This window comes from Chelonoidis abingdonii, chromosome 3 (assembly GCF_003597395.2).
Source record: "Chelonoidis abingdonii isolate Lonesome George chromosome 3, CheloAbing_2.0, whole genome shotgun sequence".
NCBI classification, from domain to species: domain Eukaryota; kingdom Metazoa; phylum Chordata; order Testudines; family Testudinidae; genus Chelonoidis; species Chelonoidis abingdonii.
Window position 1 is genome coordinate 147,576,371 of NC_133771.1, and position 14,746 is coordinate 147,591,116.

A 14,746-nucleotide genomic window follows, 5' to 3' on the forward strand; every position below is an offset into this window, starting at 1 on the left:
ATTTAATATAGAATTTTAGAATCCTTTATAAAAACTCTTTTTAAGGGCTATATACACTCATTTTAGATATGTAGCTTAGGCCTTGTCTACGCTGCCACTTTACAACACTGCAACTTTCTTGCTTAGCGGGGTGAAACCCACCCCCGGAGCACTGCAAGTTTTAGCACTGTAAAGTGGCAGTGTAGAAAGTGCACCAGCTCTGGGTAGCTACTCCCCTCATGGGGGTGTGTTGTTGTTTTTTTTTTTTTTTTACCAGTGCTGCGACTACACAGCCTGCTGCGGCAGCACTTTAACGTTGCTACTGAAGACATACCCTGAATCTTTCTCTCTCGGGCAAACATCACTGTATTCTTTATGGCTGATTAAGGATAGAATAGGAACAGGAGAAAGCAAGATGATTTTCACTTGATAAAATGTTTGTAGTAAGCATAAAGCATTGAGACTCCAGAGAGATCAATATCGTAGCTGATGCTCAGCATCACTCAAGATGTTTTCATGTCTCAGGATATTGTTTCATACATTCTGTAGCATTTAATATGAAAAGTCTAATATTCCAAACCTCCTGAGGCCAAATTCTGTCTGGTAAAGTGCATAATCACAAGCCAGAAAACCTGCAGTCAGCAGTTCGAGTGCAATGGAGAAATTAGCTGTCCCAACTGTAACTTAGGCTCGAGTAGCAGCCATTGTGCAGTGATCTGGGATAGAGAAGGATTCCTTTTCCCCATTGCCACAGTAATTGCCTTGTGCTCAGCTTTGACTGCTCAGTTTGTGTGCTTAATCATGAATATGGGACATCTGTTGTTGACAGCTATCTCTGTGCAGATTTGGAAGGTGCTAACTTTCCCAACTCTAAATTCTAAAAACTCTTTTGTTTGTTTGAAAAGAAAGTGTAACATTTGCAGAAATTGATGGGTAAATGCCCCACCCTGCAGGGAAAGTTTCCTACTAACTATTGGTGAATGGACAAATGTATCTGTCAAGCTCGGTCTTCTGATATTGCAGAAGACTAAATTTTACACTGCTGCTACACTGAGACTTGATGAGACGAGAGATGAAACATTTCAGGTGGCACATCCCCAAGAGAAAAATCAAATAAATCCACAGCTGAGATTGCTTTTCTAAGATGATCCTGACACCTTTTGCTACGACAATTTCAGTTACATTTTTAAATACGAACATGTCAGCTCAGATGAATACTTTTGGTTAATGACCCCAGCAAAAGGTCAGAACAGCCCACAATTTTATTTTGCATATACAATTTTGCTCCTACGATTAAATTTAGGCATATTTAATTTCACCTGCAATTGCACCCGTTTAGACACGTATACCTTGGCTGCACTTTTTAGGCATTTAAATAGTTTTAATTACACATGCAACTAAATGTACCAACAATTTAGCATCCACGTTAAATTGTATGTCTAATATTATCCCTGTACTATCAAAGGTCTGATTCAATTCTGGCTAAAAATCAGGTCAAAAGATACATTCACATTATTCTGTGCATGAATTCACTAATGGCAGAGGTGAAAGTAAGCCAGTTTGGTCCAGTAATGGACCAGACTAGCTTCCCCAGGCTGGCGATTTAAAGGGCCCGGGGCTCCCTGCAGCAGCTGGAGCCCAAGGCCCTTTAAATTGACACCCAACCCCTGCTGCTGGAGCCCTGGTCTTTAAATCACCGCCCGAGCCCTACTGCTGCTACCCCAGGGCTCTGGCAGCAGGGCTCAGGCAGCACTTTAAAGGGCCTGGGGCTCCTGCTGCTGCAGGGAGCCCTGGCCCTTTAAAGTGCCGCCCGAGCCCTGAAGCCACTACCCCAGGACTCCAGCAGCAGGCCCGGGAGGCACTTTAAAGGACCCAGGGATCCCCGCAGGGGCTGGAGCCCCTGGCCCTTTAAATCCCCACAGGAGCCCTGCCGCCACTACCCAGGAGCTCAGGCAGCAGGGCTCAGGCAGCTATTTAAAGGGCCCAGGGATCCCCATCGCCGGAGCCCTGGGCCCTTTAAATCGCTGCCTGAGTCCAGCTGCCGGGGCCCTGGGGTAGCAGTGACAGGGATCTCTTTGCAATTTAAAGGGCCTAGAGCTCCACTGCAGTAGCAGTGGCCAGAGCCCTTTAAGTTGCCCCAAGGCTCCCAGCCACCTCTGCAACTGGTAGTTTGGGATGATTTAAAGGCCTCAGAGCTCCCTGGCACAGCCAGAGCCCCGCCTCTTCCAGTTGAGGCCACGCCTCTTCCAGTTGAGGCCAAGCCTCTGCTCAGAACTCCGGCATACCAGTAAGTCCTTTAACTTACTTTCACCCCTGACTACCGACATCTGAATAGTGAACTACGGAAAATCAGAGACAGCTTTTACGATGACTATGTGGTCTTCGATTTCCCTCAAGCCAAAGGAAGACTAAGAACCCAGTTCTACCACTCTAATTTATACTGAGTCGTACCTTATTAGATAAGTAATCCCACTGAAATCAAGTGACTTGTGAGTAAACAAGAATTACTATGTGAGTAAACATGTCAGAACTGTGCCCAGTGTAAAACCAAATACTTAGTGACTGCTCCTTGTGCTAATAAATTGGTTCCTCTGATTAGAAGAAAATCCTATGTTTTGGCAAATGGAGGTCAGCTTGTCTAGAAAATAATGGTACAAAACTGATCTGCTCTTAACCAGCCTAGGACATCTCTAAACAAACAACTTTTTTTGCAGGGCCAAAATGGAGCACTCAGAGATTCTGACCTATGTAGCTCTAGAGCTGTACCAAGATGCCAGAAAACAGCAAGGCATCCTGCCACAGTTCATGAGCCAAATTCATGGCCGGTGTAACTCCACTGAAATACAGGGAGTAAGTGCAAGGAGGAATACAGACCAATATGCCTATTGTTAGCTACAAAATCTCTGTTTCTCCTATGCAGCATTTCTTGGTCATTGTGATTGTCTTTAAATGCTTACAAGGCTGCCATTATGCCTTAGTATGATTTATTAATACAAGGCAGTCTCATTAAGTTTTGGCTTAACAATTGTTTTGAGTAGTGCTTAGAGGCTCTGATTAGGATCAAGGTCATGTTATGGTAAGTGCTATATAGAGAGCTAGACAGTCCCTGCCATGATGAGATTATAGGCTAAGCACCCTGAAATGACATAATCATTGGTACAATTAAAATATTATTTGGTTTACGATTCAAATCAATGCAGAGTACATTTTTCAAAAAAAAGAAAAAAGATTAAAGAAAAAATGTTTCTACCTGGGGTGCAAAAGCTTACAAGGTGGGCACTATGGATTGTTAGTAAAAGCAAGGAAGATCCATTTGCCACTGACTGTCACTAAAAGGATACCTTCTTGTGACCTTGGGTTTCCCACTTCAGCTACAGCATCTTTGATTTCTTTCCAGGCTTGCTCTTCACCTGCCAGCATGTCAGCATCCTGTTTTGACAGAAACAAAAGCAAGAAACAAAAGCGCTTGATAAGAAAAACAAAGTTGACTCTGACTATAGAAGAACATGCCATAATGATGAGCAAAGGGTTATAAAAGACTACACTGGCACAAAGAGTGTTGGGCCCATGTAGCAAAACATTTCCCCCCAAATAATATCTGAAATGAATAATGGAATTCACTCTTAGACTGTGTTTGTGACTCCTCTGTATTTGTTTTCCATGAATTTTCTAATGAATGAGATTGCTCACTGGAATGTTCAAGGATAATGAAAATGTTAAGGAATATTAGAAAATATCAAGGAAGGTGAATTTGGAATTCATAAGCAGTGCGTATGCAGACCAGAAAGCTGATTCTAAGAATTATGATCATCTGATCAGGGAATAGAAGCAATAGGACGTCTTGCACATCTCGTATTTCCTATAAAAACAAATCAAACAGCTCAGATGTCAGCTACTAACAAAGAACTGATCACTAACAGTCTACAGATCCACAAAACTATGTGTAGAAATGACTTGGCTAATAATTTTGAATAACTTCAATAAAACTGCAAGCTGAGCACAGACAGTTTTCAAGCAGAAAGAGCCTAACTTCATTCAGTATTCAAATTATAAGCACGAATCCAGTGAATTACTTTGCTGCTCAGGTTACTTTTGGGGGTGAGGTGAGGGGGAAAATCAGTTATCCCTGTTCCTGCCGGTAAATCGTATCAACAGTCACATTTTCACATCACTCTTTCATAATGCAGTGTATGAACGCACAATGCTTAATGGTGACAGTAAGAGTCTGGACATGCGGAGACAACTCTGCCAGTGACTTATTGCGTAACTTTAGGCAAGTCACTTAGAGCCAAATTTTTTAAAGGTATTTAGGTGCCTAAAAACACAGTTATAGTGGCATTTTCAAAAGTGCTTTTAACCTAATTGTGCTTCAATTTCTCCACCTGTAAAACGGAGAGAATAATACCCACTTTTGCAAAGGCTTTGGTACCCTTCAGATGAAAGCTGTTACAGAAGTATAAATTATACTTATTTTCAAATAATCTCAAAAACAGCCCTCTGGGGAAAAGGTTTACATGAAAGAAATTGGGTATAAGGAACTAGCCAAGCACTTTTGAGCCAATACACACTCCACGGGTACCACAAGAACACTGCTGCTGAGAAGTTTAAAATCCACATCTCTCTTGCACTACATAAATAGAGAGAAATCAGAGAAGAAAATTAATTATTGTGAATTCAAAACAACAAAATATTTGCAGGGCACCTTTGTTCACTTTCTTGTTTAATTTTGCAGTTATGTCTTCCACTCTGTCCAACAAAATTGTTGGACTCTTGCATTGTCCAAGAGATGGTTAAATCAAAATTGGTCTCAGCTGCTTTATAATTTTGTAACATTCTGCATCAGAAAGGTACGAAGAGGGCAGCCTTACCCTAACGCAATTTGCAAATGCAAAAACCAGTTCTCCGATTAAAAAAAGCCCACCTGGAAATAATTTTGTACATGTCTAAATCTGCCACCAGAAAGGAAAAGGGTCAGAGTTGGGACGGAAGAGCTCATGTTGCTGTAGCCATGTTAGCATAGCTAATACTACAGACCTAACCTCGTTAAGTTTTGTACCAGACTCTCACAGAATGACTCAAATTCAACCTTGATATAACTCCACTGAATTTTATGGCATTGCATTGCTTACAACAAAGCTGAACTTGGTCTGACAAACTGTTCGGAATATTGGGCCTGATGGTGCTCTCTGAACGCCTTTGTAAATCCAGAGTTGCTCCACTGATTTTCACTGCTATAAATGAAAACAAAATTTGGCCTATAAAATTAAATAATACGTGACTGCAAAATTAAGGTAGGGGAGAGGGGGTTATGAACAAAAAGGAGGAAATTCCCACTGTAACTCAGCCACTTGCCCAAACAGAGTAGTCACCTTGCTATATATATGCATTGTGTTAAAATCCAGGCTGGTACACCTACAACCAAGTGCTCGGAGACACTGGAATAACAACCACTGGGCCAGATTTAGAGGTGAGAATAAAATGGTGTACAGTAAATTATAGGTCACTCCACAGATACAAGGCAGTGTTAGGGGGGTTAGTTTACATGTTGTGGGACTGATAGACGGTATAAGTTTAAAGCATATGTCAAGGCAGGATTTTAACTTGAACCTTCTTAGACCTACTGGGAGTTACTTTTCCTGCCGCATGCCTGTCTTCCAGCATCTAACGACGCAAGCTGCAGGGACATGGAATCAGATTTTCCCTAGCACTTACAGGTAGGTAGGACACAATGATACAAAGAGTCTCCCCACCCTGTATGTCCCCTGCAAGACAATCACAGGTACTGTGTTTGGTGGAGCACAGAAACTGCACCCTGTGCACACATCACACTAGAGGGGACCCTGACCGCCTTCCCCAGGAGCCTGCGGAGTGGGGAGAGCTCTGGCCCTGATAAAGACTTCAAGATTTAAGTCACTACTTCAGTGTGAGATTTGCCTTTGTTTTCAGGAATAGACACTTGAGGGTCTTGCTTGGGTAAAGATTTGACCCGTTAAACATCCTTGATTCTTGGAAGAGGGTTCTTCCTATATTTTTGCTGCTAGTTCCAAATTTCAGGCAGCACAGATTTTTGTCTGTCCTTTTCTGTAGGACTTTGCCCAGGGGATGCTGGCTACTCTTTCAATAAAGGCAATCAACTGGAAGCAGCAAAATGACCAAGAGTGGTCACTGTGAAAATACTTCTGGCTTACTGGCTAATAAGCTTTTCCCAGTAAGTTGTTTCTGTCACTGACTTGGATTCTGCCCCAAAAATCTTAGCCATGTGATATGACTAAGACAGCTAAAAATCAAAGCTGCCTTAGAGTAGGAATTATGAAAATAATTGAAATGATTAATAGTTATGCTAAATTGTTTAATTTCATCTAAGAGCATGGCAGTAATAAGATCTAACTGTCCATGAAATAACCCATTCAAAGTCACTCTTCAGAGCATGTTCCCAGCCAAACCTCCAGGTGTGCAGTTGCAGCAGTAAAGAGGAACATGTCTTTTCATCTGTTGAAATGGAGAACCCACCCTGTAGCAAAGTGAGCAGCCTTTGAACAACAATGAAAGTTTAGTGACACCAGTCTAATTATTTCCCCCACTGGCAATACTGGTGTTCAACACAAGGGTTTAGTCTTCAAAAGAACAAACTGATTTGCTTATTCTGATCCAGTGTCATTCTGAAAAAATAATTAACTGCATCACAGGGATACACAACGAACTTCCAGCGGCTGAGGCCAGCACATTTACAGATTCCGGTTTCACATGTGGAGGTGTGCTGATGAGGGAAGTGCAAGTGGATATGTTGGGTGGAATGGTTCAGAGAGAAGGAGCACACTGAGAAGTGGCCCTTGCTGTTCCAGTACCTGCTGTTCCTACAATATGCTTGTTGCCAGATGCCAGCAGGAGAATAGGGTAACACAGACCTGGCAACGCTGCCAGTATGATTAGCCACACTTCCTTGGAGTCATGAAGTACCACTGGGCATGCTAGTTGAGCCCCTGATCCAGTAGTCGAGGGAACCCAAGATCTGTGTGGTATCTTACCCCTGAATGGCTATCTTGAGAAAGAAGATCCCTGTACCTTCCTCACTTCCCTATGCACAGGGGATTCCCCCAAATTTAGCCCTTAGCCTGTCTCCTGGATTGTAACTTTAAGATCTTCTGTAAAACCTCTGTCCTGCTGAAGGCACAAGAAAGGTCTGCATTTTTTCCCTCCCTTCATCCCTTCTTGTGCACAAGTCTGGCAGATGTGTGCAGCTTTCTAACTGCAGGGTGCCTGAGGATTCATGGTCTCCACCAAGCAGATCTCTGGTACTTTGCATGGACTGCCTACCCTTTCAATAGCTTTCCAGTTCAAAATATGTTCTTTCCCAGAGCCTGACTTGGCTTTTGTAGCAAAACGAGCTACAATCTAAATTCCTCCTAAATGGTCTTGAGCAGTGGTAAAACCCCGATACTCCAATAAAGAGGATACTGTGTAATTTCAGACACCTTCCCCCCAACTCACTTTGGGTAATTAAAACTCAAAGATTCTTGTGCTTAATTACAAAAGGGCAGGATTTTAACCTTACAATTAATTTGGCAGTTCACACTGTTTACAGTGAGTAGTGCACAGAGGAATGTGCAATACTATTATAAGCAGAATTTTTTTTTTTGGTAAAGCTCTGGGTTTTTTTCCTTCCCTAGCTGAGCCAGATGTACAGTATCATAAAGGATTTGAGACCTCAGGACTAGCAAATCCCTTATGCATTTGCCTGAACATTATGAATCCTACATATTGTAAATCAGGACAGCATCATTTGTTGTTTTTCCTTTAGAATACGCTGTTTGTAAATCCAGTTATCTTCCTGAGCAACTGTGAAGCTTGAGGTTTAAAGTGTGTAGATATTCACCATCAATTTAAATGCAAGGAACTTGTAAGTGGGTGTGCCCAGCTTGTTCACTGAAAATGCTCATGGAAATAGTCTGCTGCACAACAGGCATTATTAAAAGTCAACATTTGTCATAAGCTATCGTAATCTCTCCCCAGTGCAGGGTTCTTTTAGCCACAATTGTTGAAGTGGAGCTGTGACCACCGATAACAAGAACAAGGGGACAAAATGGAAGACATAGGGAGAAACATTTGATGAAGATGATTTTTTTGTACTGTGGTCAAACCTAGAGGTCCTAGCACTATGTTACGGACTATGCAAACATATAACAAAAAAAGATGGTATTAGGCATCGATAGACACTACTCACTGTAGGTACGGGACATGCTCCTATTTTTTCCACAGGTCACATGAGTCAACATCTGTCCTGTCATTTCTGTTACTTCTTGGTGCCTTAATTCCTGAAAGTGGTTTTCTCTCAACTAGAGAGAGGTGGTGTCTCTCGGTACAGGATAGATATTGTCTTCTCTGCTCTGATTGTCTCTTCCTCCCCTATTGTCTTTGATCTCCCTCTCTTGTCTTCTTTCTCTCATTTTACTCCCCATCTCCTTCTTTTCACTCTCCTTTGCCACTTTCTCTTTCTCACCCTTCGTCAAAGTGCTCCCTGGTCCATTCACTCCAAGCACTATCACTGTTGTACATGAGGTGTAATGCTGTTAGCACACCTACTGGCTAAATCAATTACTGTTTTCTACTAGAATCACATTTAAAGTTATGAGTGTTAAAACACAGCCCACATGGCTTGCTATGAGAAACACCAGTCACCTCTCCCCTGACCAAAGCAGCTTGATGCCAGTCAGTCAGGAACACTCAATCCACTTGTCACATACACAAACATACCAGTCTCTCACCACCATTCTGCCTACCCACCCAATGCCCCTGTCAAAATCTTCTCTCCCCAGGAATGAGGTGGCTGAAGGTTTCTCCTTCCCCCTGCTCAGGCTACAGGACAAGAAAGGGACTTGGATTTTCTGTCCCATAATGGGTGCCAGAAAGTTCTTCCCCTGCCCTCACCTCCCTATGCCCCCAGATCAATGTGGAGAAGCGGGGCAAGGAATCTTTGCCACTGGAGACAGTCACCAGAATAGTCTCCCCTCTCACCTCCCTCACCTGTCCACAAAGGAGGAAAGTGAGTCCAGAATTATCCATCCAACAATTAAATTATTTTATTTCCTTTTCCTTTATCCCCTGCCAGAAGATCATGGGTGGAGGCAGGGGCTTCTTTGACAGCTGCAGGGTGCGACTGAGAGATTCATCCTACTTCTCCTACTCCTCTCATTTCCAAGCCACAGATTTGGATAAGGGGGGACTCCTGTTTCCACATCCTACTACATGGTGTGCTCCTTTTGTGCAATACCCAGCCCTGTATTGACAACAGTTAGTAAAGGTGCTCAAGATTCCCCCATGAGCTAGAATGCCAGACTGCCCCAGGTGGAGCAGAGAACAAGGGTGACCACTGCTCTGAAATGAAACTGACAGGTATCTTCTATTCAAACTACAAGTAGGAAATATGGAGTCTCAAATACACTGTTGTCGTTATAATGGCATAAGTCTATATGCTGTATGTCAAACAGAAGTTATGGGCTTAGTGCAGGAATTATTGGGGTTCATTCTTCAGTCTGTATTATGCAGAAAGTCAGACTCGATGATATCCGACCCTTCTGGACTTAGAATCTAGGAATGTATAATACTGATGACCGTAAGGCAGTTTTGATTAAGTGAGGCCTGTGAGATACCCTCCTTGAAATATGATCAAGTATTTTTCTCATGTAGCCATTAAAAAAAATAAAAACTCTCTAAAAGGAAAGTTTTTTCAGAGTGCCACATTTTAATTCTTTAAAATCAGGATACCCCTATATCTGAACATTACACACAAAGGGCCAAGTACTGCTGTGATGTGCTCAGCTCCTACTGACTTCAGCATCTGACCATCTAAGATGAGGATATTGCCCAAAGTGTTCAGATCTCTGGAAGACTGCTGAGTCCAAATCAAAAGACTTTTTGATTTTCAGTTGAAAAGTTACCTTGGGAGATCACATCCATTTCAATGAGGACAGGAGGCTATTCTAAAACAGTCTTGTCACGTATTGCTTCCTTAAAGCATAAAATCATTCAATTTTCTGGATCCAAGATACCTGAAGGCCTCAGGAAATGAAAGTATATTTATGAGTAACTCATTAGCAGCTCATTGTTCTGTACCTGTCTGCAAGTAGAATATATGAAAGGAAGATATTGTACAGTGTTATGCAGAGCTTTTATCAAGTTGGTGGGAGAATGCAACATGGAAGTTGCAATATTATAAAGAACTAACCTTCATTCATTGCATGAGTGCTTCAGGACAAACAGACTATAGGTATACACCTGATAAATGAGCACTCATAGCATTATCTGAACACATAATACAGGTGTACCTGGTCACAGACATGACAAGAGAACAGGCATGTTTAAGTGTTTTATGGCAATATCTGAAGGCATGTCTTGGTCCTCATGAAGGGTCTTTAGTCTTCTTGGCATCCACAAGGGCAGCCCTGGAGTTTATGGAGCAGCAGTAGCTTCATAGTTAAGGCAGAATCCATAATAGGAGTGGGGTGGGAATTAGTGCCGGAAGTGTACATGGCAGTGGGCAGGTAACTGAACCCATTAAATGTTTCTGACATTTCTTAATCATCTGTGTAATATTTGGGGGGTTTATATGGTGTTGAATTTTGTAAAGAAAGTGTAATATTGTATCTGGTTAGCTGGACTCCACATTGCAACCCAGTTTGACCTTATATTTGAATCTTAGCTTAAATAAATCCAGAGCGAAACACTCATTATCCACAGAGCATCTTTCATTACAAAGCCACATGGTTCTCACAGACACCTTAAGATTTCACTTCTAAGCATTTACTTCAACAAAAAATAGCTATATATTGAACATGCACCACACATAGCCCTGTGCTGACAGGCTCATGTTCCAAGATTCCTGTATGACACCCCCCACCCCTAAGATGTCAAAACCCTCTAGTTCCTCAACAGTGCAAAATAACTCAAATCTCCACAACTACCCAACCCTATTGTCCACCCCATGCTGTACAGGTTAGGGTAGGGTGACCAGATGTCCCAATATTATTGGGACAGTCCCGATTTTAGGGGACTTGTCCTGCGTCCCAATATAGGGGATCGTCCGACCACAGCTGCGGTGCTGCCGCTCACCGCTTCCTGGGACAGCTCCTCCATGTTTTGCTTCATGTAAAAAACACACAAGAATGTAAAACTAGAGACAAAAACTCAGAAATTAAAATTGTAAATTTTGTTTTTTCGGGATAAAAAAGATAGGTGGACAGATGCAGAGCAAGCAATATTCCATGTCTCTGACTGTTATTCAGTACATCTGATCACTGTTAGAAAGGCTAAATTAATTTTCCCCATTACAACTACTAAGACATGGCATTCATACAACACCACATTTTCAGAGTGCTGACACTAGTAAGTGTTTGGAAGTACTGTACTGGTTAGTGTTCTATATTGTGTAGATATAAAAATATTTAACAGTGTCTGATATAACATTTAGAATGCATTCTGTTTACTTAGAAGCCTAAAAGGATGCAGCAATAACATTTCTGGGAGAAAAATTATTCAAAATTAGATTTGTATTTACAGAAAATTAAGATCAATGAGCAAATTTTCACAGGCCAATTTAATTCAACAGAATGCAAGGGGAGCAGGTTAACTGTTTCAGTAACACTATAATATTGCAGAGATCAGAAACTATCATGTTAGCACTGCACACAATTGATGATTATACTGATTTTATGTTTAAACCTGTTGTTAAATCAATCTCTAGGGCACAGAGGTATAAATCTTTTGCAGAAAGCAAATATAAATAAGCTCGAAAAATTCTTTTCATTAGCCCTAAACCGCAAAGTACAGTTGACTTTTGTTAATTGCATAAACACTCACAGATCAAGTATTAGTATTGAAGCCTTTCTTCTTTATGTGTGCACCATGTAATTAAACACTAAAACAATAGCATTACAGAAAGGCACCCCCCACAACCAAACAACAGCATTTAAGGGTATTATGTTACCTAGTGAAGAAAGCAAGATAATATCTAAAGACATCTGTCAACATTAAAGCAATATGTAGTGCTGACACATGTAAACTTCACAATAGCATCCTATGTAGATCTGGAGACTCTTCAAATGAAAGATTCTAATTTAACACCTTCTGCAGTAATTCCACCATGTTCTAGTTATCTTGATTGCTTATCAATATATTCCCGATTTTTAATTATTTTTAAATGTGTCACTCACATTCTAGCCTTCCCTGAGAAGGCATGATCACACAGAGTTTTTATCCCAGTCATAGTCTTGGACCTGTCTCACAGCATTTCATGCAGTAGTTCAGTCATACAGAACTCATGTCAGTGGGCGCGGACTGTGCTCAGTACCTCTCAGGATCAGGCGCCATAGGTTCAGTCCTGTTTCCATTGAAGTCAACATAAATTTTGCTTTAGACTCCATGAGAAGTAATTCTAGGCTTAAGCCTGTGGCACCATTCCCATTGTAAACTCCCTATTTCCAGGAGCTTAGACACGGCCTGTAAAATTCCAGTCCAAACTGCATATCAATACAATGTTCACAAACTGGAATAAAAATTGACTGAACCTATCTGTAGTGTAATAAATAGAGGTTAATTACTTATTAACTAATAAAATGAAAAATAAATGTCTCTACAGCTTAGCAAATGATAAGTGGTATTTTATGCCGGACCCACCCAAAAAGACTTTGTGGCTTTGGGCATTTTAGCACAGTTTTCAACATCAGCCCAACAGGCCTATGGATATTTGGCCAGCCTGGCATGATGCTGTTCAGACAAGTCACTCTAGCACGGGTGGAGGGTGGGGGAGAGGGGTTGCCTAGAAACTGTGTGCCAGGTGTTATGGGCTGTCTCAGATATTAAATGCTAGTTGTTCCTTATCAACCAAACTAGGGATTATGGGACAACTATTTCCTTGCATTTAAGGCAGTGTTGTTACTGTGATATTCTTAGCACCTAAAAGTTAGGTGTTGCAATGCATAGTATCGCAACACTTAAGTGCCCTTGTGGATCTGAGCTTAGATCCCAATTCATCAAAGTACTTGAGCATTCACTTTACATTAAGCACATGAATAATCCCATCAGTATTCAGCAATGTGGGTACCTTTAAGGACATGTGTAAGTTTCACTGAAGTTAACAGTATGGAGGCACATAATTAAGTACTCTGCTGAACAGAGGGGTGTGTTTGTTCATGTGCTTATAGTTAAGCATATGCTTAAGTGCTTTGAAGAGTTGGGGACCTATGCACATTGCCAGGGCCAGCTCTACTGTTTTTGCCACCCCACGCAGCGCGCCAAATTGCCACTGCGGACAGCAGAGGCAGTCCATGTGCCGTTAGGGGGGTACACATGTTTCCGTGGCGGTGGCAATTTGGAGGCAGCAGAAGCTGCACCGCAGCGGACAGCTGAATATAGAAGCTGCCGCCACCACGGAAACGTGCGTGCCACCCTAACGGCACATGGACTGCCCCCGCCGTCCATGGCGGCAATTCAGCGTGCTGCTTGGGGCGGCAAAAACACACAGACTGCTGCCCCTTGCAGATTGCCACCCCAAGCACCTGCTTAGAATGCTGGTGCCTGGAGCTGGCCCTGCATATTGCAGGACTGGATAGTTAGTGAAAATATGCTGGCCTCAAGAGCTGAACCCTGAGCTATTCTGAACAACAATAATATCATAATGTGATATGTGTGTTTTTCTCTGTCCTAAAAGCAGCATGATACAGTGGTTGCTATGGTATCTGTAGTATTTTTATCTGTAAGTGTTAAGTACAAGGTAAAGAGAAAAACCATTACACTGGTGCATATTGTTTTCTGAATATATTGTGTTCGCCAAATACAGAGACTTTTGGCTTTACAAAGTGCATATGACACAGTCCCATAATTTGTTAATCTCTTCTGTATTAAAAAATATTTGACAAATCTCACAAGTGAAGAAATGTCTGTCTCTGAAGTGTTCACAAAGACTCCTATGTTGGTATTTGGCACTCATGATTAGAAATTGATCACCCAGGCTACCAGTGGGTCGAATACACATATTCAGTGTTGAACATATGTATTTGCCTGAATGATGCAGACCAGTTTCAAAGTTTTGGAAATTCATAACTACAAAAGGGCTTCAATCCAGTTGGATCAAACCAAAGCCCTTGAATGTACAAAGTATGTGCAGCTTTCCCCCCAGTAATTGATCTGCTTTAGCAAGAACTTTGATACTTCACAGCCTGAAAATTCTTTGGATGTAAACAAATAACAGGTCTAAGGTCTCTGGTGTCTCCAATAGAGGCAGAACAATAAATTACAATTATGAATCACAATGAAGCACTTTAACTTCGGAGAATCATTACGTACTATCCTCAGTAATTAATACAGACTATGGTTGGTAGGTGTTCTAATGTTTAAATGAAGCTGCCAGAAACAGTCTGTAAGCAAATGAATACTTGAAACATCCTGTTTCCTGTACTTTCCAGTATACTATTATTCTGTCTCAATATTGATGACATTTTAGTCATTATTATGTAAAAGAGGAAAATGGCTGCGTCCTGGAGCGTGAAGAAGACATTCTCTAAAAATGTCATAATGCCATGGAAACTACAATAATGACCTTGACTATTTCTCAGCGCCTGTATTTAATGTTTCAATAGCTGCAGTGCCATTGACTCCTGTTGACTACCATTATTACAATATACTGTGTGGCTTAGCAATCAGTAGAGATAGGGCAGAGTGATGCAAAGCAGCAGGGGAGATAAAGCTCAAATTTTAAAACTTGAGTGTTTAAAGT

General features: G+C 41.6%; 1 protein-coding gene across 4 annotated transcripts in view; it reads right to left on the reverse strand.

The window, feature by feature from the left end:
* Positions 1-14,746, reverse strand: part of SMYD3 (SET and MYND domain containing 3) — a 701,794-nt gene that overhangs the window by 72,399 nt on the left and 614,649 nt on the right. For all 4 annotated transcript variants that reach the window (XM_032801055.2, XM_032801054.2, XM_075064202.1 and 1 more), the window contains one exon: positions 3,321-3,408. In XM_032801055.2, the coding sequence (XP_032656946.1) occupies positions 3,321-3,408 (88 nt within the window). The remainder of the gene's footprint in view (positions 1-3,320; positions 3,409-14,746) is intronic.